The sequence below is a fragment of the Sesamum indicum genome, linkage group LG13 (genome assembly GCF_026168435.1).
Source record: "Sesamum indicum cultivar Baizhima isolate 11 linkage group LG13, ASM2616843v1, whole genome shotgun sequence".
Classification (NCBI taxonomy): Eukaryota; Viridiplantae; Streptophyta; class Magnoliopsida; order Lamiales; family Pedaliaceae; genus Sesamum; species Sesamum indicum.
Genome location: NC_142669.1, coordinates 17,542,040 through 17,559,395, shown reverse-complemented (window position 1 = coordinate 17,559,395; position 17,356 = coordinate 17,542,040). Strand labels below are relative to the sequence as shown.

At 35.7% G+C, this 17,356-nt stretch overlaps 3 protein-coding genes across 3 annotated transcripts; 2 read left to right on the top strand and 1 right to left on the bottom strand.

The window, feature by feature from the left end:
- The first annotated feature begins 3,928 nt into the window (after positions 1–3,928).
- On the top strand, positions 3,929–7,815 carry ELO1 (Paxneb protein-like protein). The gene is made up of 9 exons (XM_011099157.3): positions 3,929–4,296; positions 4,484–4,657; positions 4,743–4,969; positions 5,079–5,148; positions 5,836–5,992; positions 6,264–6,339; positions 6,547–6,706; positions 6,782–6,873; positions 7,176–7,815. The coding sequence occupies exons 2-9, from the start codon at positions 4,519–4,521 to the stop codon at positions 7,341–7,343; spliced, it is 1,089 nt and encodes a 362-aa protein (XP_011097459.1). The 5' UTR covers positions 3,929–4,296; positions 4,484–4,518; the 3' UTR covers positions 7,344–7,815.
- A 105-nt stretch (positions 7,816–7,920) lies between these two features.
- Positions 7,921–12,199, bottom strand: LOC105176374 (putative mannitol dehydrogenase). The gene is made up of 5 exons (XM_011099156.3): positions 11,971–12,199; positions 11,557–11,670; positions 9,037–9,550; positions 8,555–8,708; positions 7,921–8,333 (listed from the first exon to the last, which is right to left on the bottom strand). Exons 1-5 carry the CDS (start codon positions 12,066–12,068, stop codon positions 8,131–8,133), a joined length of 1,083 nt encoding a protein of 360 aa, XP_011097458.1. The 5' UTR covers positions 12,069–12,199; the 3' UTR covers positions 7,921–8,130.
- A 1,516-nt stretch (positions 12,200–13,715) lies between these two features.
- Positions 13,716–17,151, top strand: LOC148784579 (uncharacterized). The gene is made up of 5 exons (XM_088876895.1): positions 13,716–14,583; positions 14,690–14,706; positions 15,534–15,551; positions 15,709–15,774; positions 16,930–17,151. Exons 1-5 carry the CDS (start codon positions 13,716–13,718, stop codon positions 17,149–17,151), a joined length of 1,191 nt encoding a protein of 396 aa, XP_088733021.1.
- The last annotated feature ends 205 nt before the right edge of the window (positions 17,152–17,356 follow it).

Below are 17,356 nucleotides of genomic sequence, written 5' to 3'. Positions count from 1 at the left end.
AAAGTTGCTAATACCGTTAATATTTACAAGACTAAAATTACAATTTTTTTTCTCTTTCGAAACTACAATAACCAAATTAGATAATATCGGACGACCTTTGACGAAATGAACCTATAACAATTAAGTTTTCTTACTGCAATGAGTTTAATTAGATCTAACCTCTAAACCAAGAAAAATTAATGTTAAAGTTGCATCCATGGATCATCGTACGACTATGATCATATAAAAGAAAATATAGCAACGACATATTCACACATACATAATGTGAACTAAAATCCACAATATTTCTTTGAGATACAAAATCTTTATACAAACGCAGTCTCATCAGTTTTGGCAATCATATAATAAATATATGGATAAGTTGCAGCCACCTCTCCTGCAGTTTGACATATTTATAAATATTTTTTTATTGTTTGAAAAATTAATAATACTCACTGATTTTAACATTAAGGAGCCTATTTTGTTAGTCTCCATTAAGTTCTTATCCAATTTTTGTGGTGAACTGATCAAAATGTCCTTTTGAATTATAAACTCTAATTTTATATATTTTTTGTAGAACTTTCTAAAATATTTTTATAAACTAATATTCCGTATAGATTATTTATTTTTTACACGCCCTCATTCTTTTTAATTTTTTTCAAATATTTTTTTTTATTTTTTAAAAAATTTCAATAAAGGTAGAGTAATAATGTCCACTTCATTGTCTAATTATTTTTTATTTGAGGGAAGTATTTTATAATTTTTTAAATAATAAAAGAATATTTATAATTATGTCAAATCTCAAAATTATAATTTAACCTAAAAATTACTTATTTCACTGCGTTTCACGATCTAAATCACTCCCTTTAAAGTACAACTCAATCACGTGACAACAGTACATTCATCATGTTGAGTTCGTCAAAAAATCAGCTGATTTGAGTTAGAATTTCCCGACGTGGAGTCCCGAAAAGGTACAAAATATTGGTGAGAGAAGACAACCGCCCACCAAACAGAAACTGTGTCTTGCAATATGCATGGATTTCAGCCTGGAAACCGCCGGTGGTTGCAGTGCCAGTGTGTGCTGGAAACTAAACGTGTTGGGGGGCCGCAAATTACGAGAGTTGAGAGAGAGATCTCGTGAGAGGGGCCGAGGTGGGGTGGGTTCCCCGTGAGAGATCAACCAAACACACATACACACACTACACCCACTCATGTCCACAAACGTTGTTCTGCTTAACCTATCTCTATTTTCACGGGCTTTTCCTCTTTGTTTCTTTCTTCTCCTTCTATACCCTTCTTTTCTTATTTTCCGTACTATGAGTTTTATATTTAAATAAATTACAATCAACTCCCCTTGCATTTGATATAATTTTAAATACTTTCTTCTATTTTTTATGTTTATATAACAACGAGCACATTTTATTAGTTTTCGTTAAGTTTCAATCCAATTTTTTGGTGAATGGACCGATATACACTTTTGGATTATGATTGATAATTTGATAAAAAAGATTTAGATTCTTTTTTATATATTTTTATGAACTAATATGTGATAGGGTAATAACCCCTCTTGGAACAAAATGACAGAAATGCCCCTTAAATGCAGACAAATGACAAAAATAGGACAAAGGTCCGCGCACTTTTTAGCGGGTCGGGTCGGTTTATCAACAATTAGATCTTTTAGCAGACATTCTTCCAGATGTTGCCACGTGGAGTTACCTAATATGGGTATGGAAACCTATAAATACTATTAATCATGAGCATTTATGGTATCTTGCGTTTAATACTCTTTCGACTACATTTAAGCCTTCCAGATTGTTTCGACCTCATCCATTCTAACTTGAACATTGGAGGGCCTTAGTTCGGGGCTTCCCAACAAGCCTAACGTGCTTCTTTATTATCAAGACCCACATCTCAAGAAGCTTTGGATCGCCAGCGACCCAACCTACAGCCATCTAGGGTCACGACCTGACCCGTTTTAGCAACCTGGATCGATATGCCCTATGAATTTTTTACTTTATGCATCCTCGGATTTTAATTTTATATTTTTTTATGTATCTAAAAATAAAAATTTAACAAGGGTAAAGTAGTAATTTTCACCTCACCGTCTAGGAGCTACATGATTATTTTTCATTTGAGGAGGGATTTGTAATTTCTTAAATAATGAGAAGGTATTCATAATTATGCCAAACATCAAGAAAGATGGTTGTAATTTTAGATTTTAGAGATAACTACAGTGCCCTATAAGATTTTATCTAATCACATTTAGACCCTATCAAGTTTGACTAATTACAGCTACCTCACCTCATACTAACGAATGTTGAAAAAAACTCTAATGTTCTTGATGAAATTACTCTGTTACCTTTCATTGTAAATTACACAAACCTTCTTATGAGGTTTATTCTAATTACATATACATTCCCTACAATTTGTCATATTACAATTGTCCCCTTCATAAAAAAATATTTTATAACTCGACCCCTACACTTTAATATTTATTAAAATAAGGAGCTTCTAACTAATATTTGGATTTGGTTGATTATTTTTATTTTAATTATATTAAATAAAAATTAATAATGCTGACCTGTTATTAGTTTCATGATCTTATTTTATTAAAAAAATTAAATTACATTGTTTGATATTATAATTTATAAAAGATAATACGTTTATTAATCAATAGTAGTCCCATGGGCTGAATGAATGGGCCAGCCCACCTCTCAAAAAGTTGGATTCTGGGCTAGATGAATATTTGACCTTATTGACCCCTTTAGATACGGCTCTATACATTTTTGCAATTTCTATATTTTTTTATTAATTAATAATTTCTAGTCATATACATTATATTAATTTTAAAAAAAAATAAAATATGGACTTATATCTAGTGCTAGTTTATCGAAAAATACATCTAACACATTAGATGATTCATTATCCTTACCTAAATTCCATTTTTTATTTTTATGATTGCCCCAACTATAAAGGACAGGGAATTTAAGCCTAAAATTCGATTTGACGATTGCATAAATGATTATAAAATAATTAATTGTGAAAAAAATATTTTTTTTATAAAATAGCAAATGATTACAGTATTTAGATTCATAATTTTATAATTAAGCTAAATTCAAAAATTAACATTATTTTTAAAGTTGAATGCAGGAATTAAAATGTTAGTTAATTGAGATTGATATAACCATAAATACAAAGTCAAAAGTCAGGACTCAGTGCCTTACAGGCCTCCCCTTAGTTGCGGCCAAGAAAGCAAAGGCCCAAGAGAAGGACTTGTTCATTGGAGGCGCTGAGAGCCCAATTCCATCTTGGCAGCCATTTAGGCACATAATTTAGTGGTAAAATATGACTGACAGAAGAAGCTGACGAGAAAATATAGAAAAGACAGTCTCCTCTCTCTCACACATTTTTACTCTCATTCACAATCCTTTATCATACTTCATTACAATTCGTTCACATTTACTTCTTTCAATATTGAATACTAACATGAGCGTCATAGTCATAACATTGTTTTTGCAAATTCTCATTTTCGAGCTTGTAGGAAACATTAGCCTATTAAGGTGCTCAAATCCATCGTAAAATTGACCCTTGGGATTTTTGCACACATTAGAGATAATGAGTAGTCAGATGAAACAATGAGACTAAAAGCTAAAAGTCATAATTTTTTTTTCTTTTTATGAAAACGTGATTTTGATCAAATTAAATTCCAAAAGTAATTATTAAAATAAGAGCCAGACGATACATAATTATATTTGCACTCGAAACACAAATTTGACCTACTTAATAGCAGAGTTATATGACAGTGGTCATTGTGAATTTTTTTTTTTTTTTTTATCATTTTCCTATCTTTTCAAATTTTTTTTTTTTTATTAATCTTTTTTCTTCTCTAGGGATTAAAACTATAAGCTCAAAGGCAATATTTTTTAGCGGGACTTAGGTGTCATTCCCTTTTCACAAAGTTAGGGCTTAAAAGTTAAAACCCTAATTTTCCATTTCTGTAAATAGGAAAAAAGAAAGAAAAAAGAAATTGAGATGATTAGGGCATAAGTATGCGAATTTCCCCAAAACATGTTACTAATTAACACACAGGCACAGCGTCAAATTGTACCAAACACGAGCCGTCCCGAATTGATTAATGATATCTTTTTTTTAATCATCTGAATGAAAAAAAGACTGTAAGTTTGAGTACGAGGTTTATAGCTTACATTAAAATTCAGTTTGAGTTGCTCCATTACCCTCTCCAAAAGTTGTCTGTGTGCACAAGTCACAAGCATAGCGAAACGAATTGAGAAATCTTCGAACTGCTGAGGCTGAAAGGTTCTGTTCGCCGCTCCTTTTTTCTCCAAACGCTGATAATATGCATTTGCTTTCTTCCACTTGGAAACTTTTAGATGGCATGCCACATGTTCGATGAAAATCACCGCTGTTTGGTTAATTTGTTTAAGTGGGATTTTTTTTTTTTTTTTCTCTTTTTGTATGTGATGCGAGTTAGTTCTTGATGCAGTTGTGTTCTCGATATAGAGCAGTTCTTTGACGTATATGGCTGCTAATAAACCTCGGACTACTAGTTTCTCGCGCAATTTTTCTGCAGCATCCAGCACAGCCCCACACGCACCTGGGCTTAAGCATGGTCCTAATGGGACAATGTTTCTTTCATCTGGCATACTAGACCTTGACAGTAATGTCCCATAGTCTTGTATTTATGCTGATTAGGTTGTACGTGATTGTTATCTTTGATATGAATTATGGTTTTGACTTGGTAGAGATTTTGGGAGGTGGGTTTGCATTGGGAAGTCTAGTGATGGTTATGGAAGATCCGGAGGCACCACATCATATGTTACTATTGAGAAATTTTATGTCTCAGGGGTTGGTTCACCACCAACCTCTTATTTATGCTAGTTCTGCAAAAGACCCGAGAGGGTTTCTTGGCACTTTGCCTAATCCGATGGTCTCCAAGGATGATAAATCTCGTGTCCATGAGACAGAGCAGGTGCCTATCGGTTTCTTTTCTCCATAACCTTGAGTGTGACTGCACCTGTGTAGTTACCATGGAGTTGGTGACTTTTTAATGAAACTCTTTTATATACTTTGAATCTCAGGAAAAGGGGTTGAGAATTGCTTGGCAATATAAGAAGTATTTTGGGGAACATAATTCAGAGTCTCAGAAAGGTGAAGTTAATAAATTCTTCTTAGTATCTGCTTTTGTTACATTGTTTCTCCTCATGTATGGTTTTTATTGTTATGATTGCCATTAAGTTTTCAGTCTCCCTGTCATTCAATCTCCTCCATAATGATATTTGCTACTTGATAATGATGGATGTCAACTAATTGTTATTGAAGAGAAGTATTAAAGTACATTGAGATAAAAAGGACTGCCTGATGACGTATTTCCTATCAAGAAATAGAACGACGGCAAGCTTATTGTAACACTAAAATTATGGTGAGCAACGGGACAATGTGTGGTAATCTGCTGACGGTAACTATTCAAAATGTTATCTAAGGGTTGCAAGAAAGTAAAATACTTATGCATTTAAATGAAAGAAGATGATTCTTTTCTTACTTTCTTTACATTTGCCTATGGCTAGTATAATTTGATACAACATAAACAACATGTGTCTACTCTTAAAATCTAATTCATGCATAAAGTGGTTGTTTCTTTTAGCATTGGTTAGAAGATTTTCATCATTACCCTAGAAATATTTGCTGATGATTGTTGTGTAGTAAGTTTCTCCTTCATATAGTACATTTAATCTTTTGAGAGATCTTTAACCTGCATTTAACATACCAACTTCCTGCTGCCAAGAAGGATTTCTTTGCCGTTCGCACATTAAATGAAATCAGTTGTTTTATATGCAGATGGAAAGTCAGAGTATTGCAGCAACTTTGACTTGCGGAAGCCCCTAGAGAGGCATTTCTTTAGTGGACAGCGTATCGATTGCGTTAGCCTTAAAGAATCTGCTGACCTTGCCACATTTCAGGAGCATTGCTCGAGCTTCTTGTCTCAAACTCCTAGGTATTATCATTGTACATTACTGCACTTGCATATGTAAATGTGGTTAGTCATGATTCAATTTCAGGATATCACTAGATAGTATCAGTTGTAATGCTGGGCTGGGGTTCTGATATTTCTTTGATTGGTTCGAATCGAAAATTTTACCATTTTCATGTTTCCAAATTGTTAGTGGAGTGATTGCACTGTCGAAACGCTAATGCAGCTGTCATACCCTTTGTCAGATCTGTTGAGATTAATTTTATTTCGTGATTGGTTTTTTATCTGTTTTCAGAGACAATGGGAACATAGCCGGTGGTCGTATTGCCATTCAGTCACTGTGTTCGCCGCAGTGTGAATTTTCCAACAAGGTGCCTACCTATGCTGTTTTTAATTTAAAATATTCTAAATTCATTTATAAGCACAATATATGAAAATTTGTAATCTTTATATAATTTACTTTATGATACATACTTTATATGGTGATTGATCATTTTCTGATGCTATTATAAGTCTGGCTGCCATGATATTGTAAGATGGAAATGTCATTTGCTGAAAGACATGTGTACTTGTTGTAGGAGTGGGAGATGCTTTCTTTTATCAGATCTCTGAAAAGTTTGGTGAGATTGTCAAATGCGGTAGCAGTTTTAACCTTTGCGCCTTCGCTTGTTTCAACAGCCTTCTCCAAAAGGCTGCAGCATTTGGCCGACACCCTAGTTTCTGTCAAAGCAATTCCAGGTGTGTATGCTTCTTTATGTGGAACACTGATTTAGCCGCGTCTAGAAACATAATCTAGAATCATATTTCGATCAGATGAAGACAAGGAACTGGCTAAGCTTCTCACAGGATATCAGGATATGGTTGGCCTTCTTAGTGTGCACAAAGTGGCACGTATTAATACACAGGTATTTGTGGTTTGCTTAGTTGATGCTATTTCTTCTGCTTTATTGAATAACATATCCTTTTAAAAGGTGAAACAGAATATACATAACTAGAAGTTGTCTTGTCTATAGCATGGGTTGAGAGATTTTTGCTTGGGGCTATTTACTGCAGTCAACAACACATAATGATACATTATTCTACTTGACGTCTCCACTTTTCTGAAAAGATTTCATTTTGAAATATCATATTATTGTAAATAAAACAGCAGGCAGCCTCCTAATTTTGCACGTCTCACTTAAATATTTTGCTTATTAATGTAATACAGGTCCCTGCTATTCTAGAGGCAACCACATTCTCAATGAAATTGCAGAAACGACGATCCTTGATTTTGGAATGTCTAAACCAGGCCCCTGTAGATGGTTCTAGTGGAGCTTCCTATGCTTCTTCTGGTAGTTGTTCTGGGTCCTCTAAGACAGGGGCCCTAGACTTTTAGTTGATGAGTTAGTGTTGTTTGGTGGTCAAGGCAGATAAACTCATTCAAACCGTTGTATGCATCTAATCTACTGTAAAGGTTTTGTCATATAACTCGATTTGAAATGATCCTTCAAGCCTTACATCATTTTACATGGTAATCTCTGTCTGAGAATTGTGCTAGAAACATAATGTGCGGCTTGTCTACTCGTACCAACGGAAGAATGATTAAGGAAGACCAGAGATGAAGGCTGAAACATATCATCTCGTGTTCTTTTTTGGATGTGGAAACTGGATTACCCCAGGATTTGCCTTGAACATGTGAAGGCAACAGCGAGGAGCTGCGGGTTTGACATTTTCGTACAGAAAACTGGATTGCAATACATCTGTATAACTAAGACTTACGAGTATTTTAAGTGCTTGTAACTTGTCGTTCTGAGACAGTACAAATAGCCGGCAGGCAATGCCTGTCTTAATACATTCCTTTTCATTTACACATTTTTAGCATTATTTTCTTGAGGAGCACAAAATGAGTAGAGAATCCTAATTTAATATTTGATCAAGCAAAGAATAATCTGTATGTGAAGAGACAATAGAGATAGAAAGAAGTGGTCTTTTATTACTGTAATATGGGAAACCACAAATTCTCACCTTTAAAATGGTGAAATTATTGCTAGAATCCTCTGAAAATGGGCAACCCACATTCATAATTGGCGAAGTATAACTAAACATAGGAGAAACAAGAAAGTAGATCATTTTCCTCAATCCAACACAAACAAGTGAGATGCCTGATTGACAAAATTTTCAGCTCATGAAGCCCTCAGTGTGTTGCCAATGTCGATAACGAACCGGTACTTGACATCAGCTTTGGCTAGACGCTCCATAGCCGTATTGAGATAATCAGCTGAAATAACTTCGATGTCTGCTGTAATATTGTGCTTGGCTGCAAAATCAATCATTTCCTGTGTCTCTTTCATCCCACCGATCCCACTCCCAGCTATAATCTTTCTTCCTATACACATTCAATGTTCAGATTCACTCAGCTTCAGATTGAATACTTTCTTTGTCAAGAAATGACCATACAAGATGCAGTATGAACTTGCAACTTCAAGTTGAGATGACACAACATTGGAAACGAATAATATTAAGAGACAAAAAGGGATCCAATTCATCTCTATATAAGCAACGTTTGAATAGCATAGTTAAAGTAAAATAGAGATCCATGTGGCTTACCTGCAAGGAGTGGAAAAACAGGCAGCTCAAGCGGCCGATCTGGTGCACCGAGCATGATAAGCTTTCCATTAGTCTTCAGAAGGCCGATCAGTGGCACCAGGGGGTGAACAGCTGACACAGTGTCAAGAATACCATCCATCGTTCCCATAGCAGCCTACAGATGCATATTCAAGAAATAATTAAAAAAAATGATATTTCACGGAGGAAAATTTCTTTGCTCTAATCTGATTTAACCAAATCTAACCAATTACAAGAAGTGTTATCAGTTATCACACTTATCGTTTGATAGTTACTATTCTTAAACTGTAAATGTACATCAATCATATAATAATTAAACTATAAATGTACATCAATCATATAATAAGCGTTATTTGCTCTCCAAGTAATACGCTTGGTATTAGTTGAACCTGGTTCAGCCGAAAATTTGCCATTTAAGAGAGAATAGCATAAAAGGGGGTAAGAAAAGCAAATGTAACCAAAACCTGCATCTGATCTGGATCTTTGCTTATCAAAAATGAATCGGCACCAAATTGTGTAAGCGCTTCCTCTTTCTTGTCCGGAGATGTGCTAATAACGGTGACCTTAACCCCGAAAGCCTTTGCAAATTTCACTGCAACATGACCTAGCCCGCCTAAACCTACAACACCAACATGCATGCCAGGTTTGTCGAATCCAAAATATTTTAATGGGCTGTAGGTTGTGATTCCTGCACATAGAAGAGGAGCAGCAGCATCCAAAGGCAAGTTGTCAGGGATATGTACAACGAAATGCTCATTAGCAACCATTATATCGGAATAACCACCGTATGTGGTTGTCCCATCATAGTAAATTGAGTTGTAAGTGAGCATTATATTGGGACAATAGTTCTCTAGATCATTTGCACAGTTTTCGCACGAACGGCATGAACCGACCATGCATCCTACACCTACTCGATCCCCTACTTTGAAATTCCGAACCTTGCTCCCTACCTCTGTCACCACTCCAACAATCTCATGCCTGCAATTATCAAATGCATGAAGGATCAATGCTCGGTATAGTGGATCAAAATATATTACATTAGGAGTAGGCATAATTGCAATTATACCCCCTATAAAATGGTCAAATTACATGAACCACCCCCTCTGTTTGAATAATGATCACTCCACAAGGTGTATAACCGTGCAATAGCATTCAATAATAAGATTTTCCTACTGTTATGCCTGAATCATTTGCAAAAGCATGATATACTGTCCTATTGTTTCAAACGCATTAACATATATTATGCAATGCAGTCATGCATAATAATAAAACATGTCAGCTCCATCTACTGTGATTGCCAGAGAATGTGGAGAGGAGAATTTCAGTTCAAATTGAATTATTATGCCATCAAAACAAACTTGACATCTCTACTTGTGTCAATGTTTGATAAAAAAACAGAGGTTTGAGACCGTTGACTGCTACGTACAATCTGATACATTTACTCTAAGGGCAGCTGTCCTGGTTCTTGTTCACTCAAAGAATAGGGCTAAATACACTTTGCCTGCTGAATTATCCTTGATCATTTGCCCCCAAACTAACAAATGTAAAACTTACCCCTTGGTTGGACAAAATTGCCTATCATACCTTGAATAATTATATTATTGCGATACATTTTAGTATTTTGCACATTAAATCATCACCAAATTATTTTTTAACTAGAAATTTTTTTAATAAGTGAGGAGTATAAATTAAGGGTCAAGTAATAAATTAATATTTATATAATAGATGCAAAACAAATATAATATCCCAACCAAAAAATTTCTTTCACATGAAATTTTTTTGTGTATTTATTGTACTCGTTCATGACTTAAATTACAGGTTTTTTGTGTATTTATTTTACGATTTAAACTATTTTACAAACTCACAATTAATTGATGAATCACTACAATATAGTTTTGGTTAAGCATATACATATATATATATATATATATATATTGTCAATTTCTTTTCAAAAGTATATATGAGTTGTTGGGTTATTATATGTTGTGTATTGCTTAAATTCTATAAAGCATTTATATCTTTGCTAACCGTCATATCACATAAAGATCAAAACTAGACCTTTCAAACAAGATATGACAAAAAAAAGAACTACAAAATCAATAGTCATGGCTATGGATTATACGAGCGAACCCTAGATCACACACATTAACTTTGTGCTAGAGTACACATTCAAATACATTAATCCCTTACATGTTCACATAGGAACGCCAACCAAGCCTAATCTCAAATTCTCCACAATATAACGAAGAGAATCACACTTTCTCATGTTTCAATCATGGCCCCGAAACATTAAAGAAATAGTTTATATGGCTTGCTCGAATTTAGTGTTATCAGTCACCCTCAACAGTTCTTTACCTTTATTTACTTGAATAATCTAAGTTTCTTGAAGTAACCAAACACATAATAAACTCAAGAGACAATTACACTCCCCTCTCCTATGGTTTGGTGTAGTTTCATGACCTTGTGATTTGAGAAATTACATCCAGCACAATTGAGGTTTGCCTCTATTTAACAAATAAATTTCCCTGTTAGTCAATTCACCGAATTTGCTGATATTAACAAAAGAATCGAAAAAAAAAAATATCTATATTTACCCTGATTAATAATTACTGATTTATATTGGTCAAATAAATCATTTTATAATAAAATTACCCACATACGTATTTACGTGTTAATGCATGTAGGAGGTATGTCTTCCCTGTCATAAGGGTAATTTAATCGAAAGAAATTGTTTGACCAGCAATAAGTCAATAATAAGTCGAGGGTAAATATGAATTTTTGTTTAGTTTCTTTTGTTAATATGAGCAAATTCAATTAATTATGACTCACAACGAGACTTATTTATTAGATGAAAGCAAATTTTAAGGTACTAAATGTAATTTTCCAAAGGTCCACATATAATTACACCAAACCTCGGTCAGGAGTGTAATTATTCCTAAACCCAAATCCCATAACCTGAGGGGGAAAAAACATAAGCATCTTACCCTGGAACAAGAGGATACTGAGAGAAGCCCCATTCATTCTTGATACTGTGAAGATCAGAGTGGCAGATCCCACAAAACAACACTTTGAACTGCACATCCTCATCACCAGTAGCCCTGCATAAAAGCATCATCATCATCAAACTCCTCTCAATCTACTTACAAATTATAAATTTGTATGGTAAAATACTTCCAAATATTCGTTCTTTACAAATTTCCACAAACAATACACCCACAAAGCCTTTAAAACAAGAAGATCGAAATGCTCAAGATTCACACACTCTTTCTCTTGAGACTCTGTAAAGATTCAAATAAAAACAACACATGCAACTAAAGGGACAAAAACTTCCCAACGCCATATACTAAATTGAGTTAAGAGTTCAATCAGAACAAATTTCAAGAAGAAAAAGAGCAGACCTTCTGGAGAAACGGAAAGGGGAGAGCAGCCCAGATGGGTCTTTTGCAGCCCATCCAAAGGAGTTTACTGGATGCTCTTGCTCTGGAGATTTTGCCATTATCAAAGTTACACACAGTGACCCCAAGAAACACGCAGTAAAAGAGCACACAGTAGTGGGGTGGGCAGATGGTGTAAAGTTGGAGAGTGTTTTTGGTGCTGGAGACAAAAATGAGTGGGCTTTTATAGGAATGTGGAATGCGGTTCTTGACAGGTCCGTTGCTGAATATTCAATGACTAGTCCTTACAGTCAGAGGGAGTTTGTCACTGATGAGGTGCTAAGTTGGACTGCTGCTTTTTCTTTTGATTTTTCTTGAAAAATTGGTAGCGCGTGTTTCCAATAGCATCTGTTTTTTTTAGAAGAAATAAATTAAAAAAATATAAATTAATAAAAATCCAGAAAGTTTAAAAATAAAAGTGAAAAACAGATCAATGAAGTTAATGTTTGAAAAAATAATTGAATATATAGAATTTTCTCAATAAGCTAAAAAGGTTGGTTGAAAGTAGAGGTGTAAAAGAGTCAACTCCAGCAAAATTTAGGCTCGAAGTCGAGCCCCACTTCATAATTTTGAGCTCGAGCTTGAGTTAAAAAATATTTTTTATTAATAATTAAAATAAAAATAAAAATATTTAGGTAAGTTAGAGATTTGGTTGTATGTTCTGCAAGAAAAAAAATATGTGAAAACAATATCAAGAAGACTCCGATTATGATCTACCTTTAATACTTAATTAGCAATGTCATAGGAGAGAAAATATGAATGTTATAAGAATATTCAGCATGTAAAAAGTTGTACTTGGAGCATTAAAAACTAATATTTATAGATATTCTTGAACCGACTGATTTTAGGTGAATTATCCAAAACGATCGAATAGTCATCATGAGTCGTACATTTCTAGGTTCGATTTTAGGCGGGGCAGAGTTGGTCCGACCCAATTAAGAAAGGAACAAATTTTGGCCATTTTTTAGATTATTGAGAAGTTTGGGGACATTTATGTAAATTTCATACACTAGCGAATTTGCACCTTGATTTCTTTGCATTTCTCCTTTACTGTAGCCATTTGCATTTATTAAATTTTAGGGTAAATTATACATATACTCCTAAGATTCAGTACAATATGAATACCTTTTATTGTTGGAAAGATTATAAGTATTCTTCTAATAAAAAGATTATAAGTATTCTTCTCAAATGTAAAATAATTATTTTATCTACACGATGAGGTAAAAATTATTATTTTATTTTTATTATTTTTTTTCAAAAGAAAAAATATAAAAAAAATCTAAGGATGAAAAAGTAAATAAGCCATAGAACATATTAGTCCATAAAATATTTTATTTTTTTTTAAAAAAGTATATAATATACTAGAGATGAAATAATACTAAGATTCATGTCCCTGTTAACTGGTTCTGGAACAACTCTGCGTGAGACGTTAACAAACTCCAACAAGCTGTTCCACAGCACATAATCGATTTGATCATGAATGTCCCCATTACTGACAACCAAACTGACTTTCTCCATTGGAAACTGTCCAAGAATGGTATGTTCACCACTAAATCAGCTTGGAATGAAATAGAAGCCACCAATCTCCTCAGCCCTTCTATCGTACTCTCTGGTCCAAATTGATTATCCCTAACATCTCAGTATTTATTTGGAGATTGATTCATAATTGGGTACCTGTCGATGAGAGGCTTAAGCAGAAGGGGATTACAATGGCCTCCAAATGCTATTGTTGTGAAGCAGAAGAAACCATACCGCATCTCTTTCTACATAACAATAAGTCTTTGGAAGCTTGGGGTCATTTCGCTGCTAAATTCCAAATTAATATCCCCCAAACAAATGACATCACTATTCTCATCCAATCCTGGAAAAATAGAATCGACGCTAAACCACACATCAGAGATATTATTCCAATCTTGATTCTCTGGAACATATGGAAGCTTCGGAATGATGCTAAGCACAGGGGAGTCGAATTCAAGGCCAACACCATTATTCACAAAGCACTGGCGTACCTCCACAACCTCTATAAAAGTGAGTTGCTTAAATCGGAGCACGTGCAAGGAGATTTTTTCGCTGTACACACTATCAATATCCCTCTTCAGCCGAAGACTAAGCGGCAAAAAGCTTTTATTGTCCATTGGAGAAAGCCTCAAGAAGGGTGGTACAAACTGAATACAGATGGAGCGTCTAAAGGTAACCCAGGTATGTCCGGCGCGGGCGGAATCCTCAGAGATCATCTCGGTCAAGTGATCTTTGCCTTTCAAGAACCTCTTGGCATTACTTCTAACACCCAGGCTGAACTTCGAGCTATACACAGAGGACTGAAAATATGCATCGAAAAGGGATTTCACAATATTTGGATTGAAACGGATGCAATGGTTATTATCAAGCTCATCTCCTCACCACGACAAGGGTCATGGGACCATCAGATCACCCTTCAAAGCATTCGCAAACTGTTGAGGCAAATCAATTATAAAATCTCTCACATCTTTAGAGAAGGAAACCAAGCGGCGGACTTTCTAGCCAATCAAGCATGTACATCTCAACAACTTAGCATCCTTACCAAGGAACACCTCCCAGGTACAGTGAAAGGTATTATTAACCTTGACTCATGTGGCCTCCCACACGTTCGACTCAAAATTGTTGTTGACCCCCCTTGAGTAGGTTACTTGTTACCTTGCCTTAGCTTCGCGTGAATGCTGGGTAAGCTGCTTTATTGTGTTCGTTACTGCATTATTGTTTGCCTACTCTATAGCTTAATTGCGTACTTCTATTTTGTGGTTGTTATGTGCAATCTCATTCCTTTTTGTCTTGTGAGCATGCTTAGATTGTGCCATAATTTGGTACACACGTTGATATTGCATTGTTGCTCATACTTTGACTTGTTTTGCTCCATCATTTTGACTTGAAAGCTGAGGATTCATGTGACTAATATTCAGTCAGCTTCTCCCCTACTTATCTATTACAACTGTTGATGATGTATCACTTTTGGCGACAATCTTTGAATTTCTTGTATAGCCTGATCTATAAATGCTAGTTGGAATCGATAATTTGAGTGTAGTGGCAGAAACTTTTTGACACACTGGATTATCGCCTCCAACTCTGTATATCACATTAGCTAGTATTACTTTTGTAAGGGAGTAGTACTCCTTATTTATGCTTTTGCGATTTAATGTAAGGGAGTAGTACTCCTCGTTTATGCTTTGGGCGAATATTTGTAAGGGAGTAGTACTCCTGATTTTACAGCTTTGTTAGAAATGATAGGGAGTCAGCACTCCCCGCTGTAAATTTGCTCATGTTTTTATAAAGAAGGATCGGGGACTCCGAAAAGCTCCTCCCCCCCCCCCCCTCTGGGTGGTTTCAATTAAAAAAAAAAAAAAAACTAATAAGTTTCTTTCCGACAAACCACAGACACCTTTTGATCCCACACCAACCTCGACGAGTTCTAGGACCTCACCCTCCTTGCGCTCCTGGTGATATTGTTTGGTGCTTGGGAGTTTCTGACTGTATCTCTGTTACTTGTCTATTAGGGACTGGAGTCGCTTAAGGTATTATTTTTAGGGTTTTGCCTAGGTTGTTTTTTAGCTTTTTGCTTCGTTTTTTAGTTTGCTTCTTCTTGTGTTTTTCGTTGTTCCTAGTCTTTTTGTGGCCTGGTCGTTGGCATTTTTTCTACGTTATATTCACTTTGTGTTCTTTCTTTTTCAGGGGCTTATTTGCTTGAGTACTCCTTTTGGGATCACACAGCTCTCTTTTGAGGGCGTGAAGGACCCTGTAGGTCACCGTTTTTGCTATCAATAGGGCATAGGGTTGCTGAGAGGGCATCAGTGTCTTCCTTACGGGGCCATAGGATGTGCTTGTGAAAAGATGGCGCGCAAGTTCTCTTTAACAAATGCGGAGTCCGTCGGAGTAGTTATAGTTGATGGGCTCTGGAATGCTAATACGGAATCGCATAATACGTACCTGGTGGGGGACTTCTATCCCCCAAACAACCATGGTTAGAAGCACTCTCCACTTCGCTTATGAGCATGCTTAATCCGGTGAAGGGCATGGAGATTAAACAGCTGAAAGAGGGTCGATCCCTAATTTGCTTCAACCACATCATCGATAGGAGTCGGATATTGGAAGGGTGTTGGTGGAATTTTGAAAAGAACATCGTGGTGCTTAACTATATTGGACCGAATGAGAACCCTATGAATGTAGATTTGTATCGATCTGATTCCTTTCTGCACGTGCATGAATTACCATTCAACAAAATGAATTTGGATGCTGCAACATTCATTGCTAACTTGTTGGGATGGTTTTGAGACATGGAGATGGACGAAACGGGCTATTCTTGGGGTACGAAGTGCTGGCAAGATACGAAGCTAAAGATGGCAAATTGAGGAGACTCTTACAAGGAGTAAAAACTCGTTTTTCAGCATTCGGAGCTTGGGACTTAATCCAAATTTACAAAAAGCCCCCAGGGAAAATCATAGGAGGTGACTCAGATAAGCAAAGATAGACTCGAACCATAGATGGATGGCATCAAGGACTTCCTCGAACATGGTAGGTTGCCTAAATATGAAAACGAAGCTAAAAGGATAAGAAGAGTATCTGCACGGTTTTTTTTTTTTAATAGAAGGAGGATATCTCTTCAAGAAATCTTTCACCTTACCCGCTCTACGTTGCTTGCAATCTGAGGAAGCATGGGAAATAGTGAAAGAAATTCATAAAAGTTGCTGTGGAAATCACTCGGGAGGAAGAAGTTTAGCCCAGAAAATCATTCGAAACGGGTATATTTGACCAACCATATAAAAAGATAGTATGAAATAGTCAAAAAATGCTCCCATTGCCAAATGCATGGGAACCTACACCATGCCCCAAGAGTCAAGATTGCATTCACCAAACCTGCCTGGCTCTTTGATTATTGTGGATTGATCTTGTCAGACCCTTCCCCTGTCTAAGGGGCAAAAAGAGTTCCTTGTAGTGGCCATTGATCACTTCACTAAGTTGATAGAAGCAGAACTAATAGCTCGAATCACGGAATTGGTCATGATCCAATCGTATGGAAGAACACAGTGTGTCGCCTGGGAGTGCCATAAAAGATCACTTCAGATAATGGAGCTCAGTTTCAAGAAAAGAAAGTCCAAGGATTGGTGTGCCCAATGAAAAATCAAAAAAGTCTTCACCTCAGTGGGTCATCCGAAGGCTAATGGCCAGACTGAGGTAAGCAATAGGATTCTCCTACAAAATCTGAAAACCAAATTAGGCACCTCGAAATCTAGATGGGTTGACGAGGTGCTTGGAGTTTTATGGGCATATTGCACCACCTCTTCAACCAGTTTTGGTGAAACTCCTTTCTTATTTGTGTACG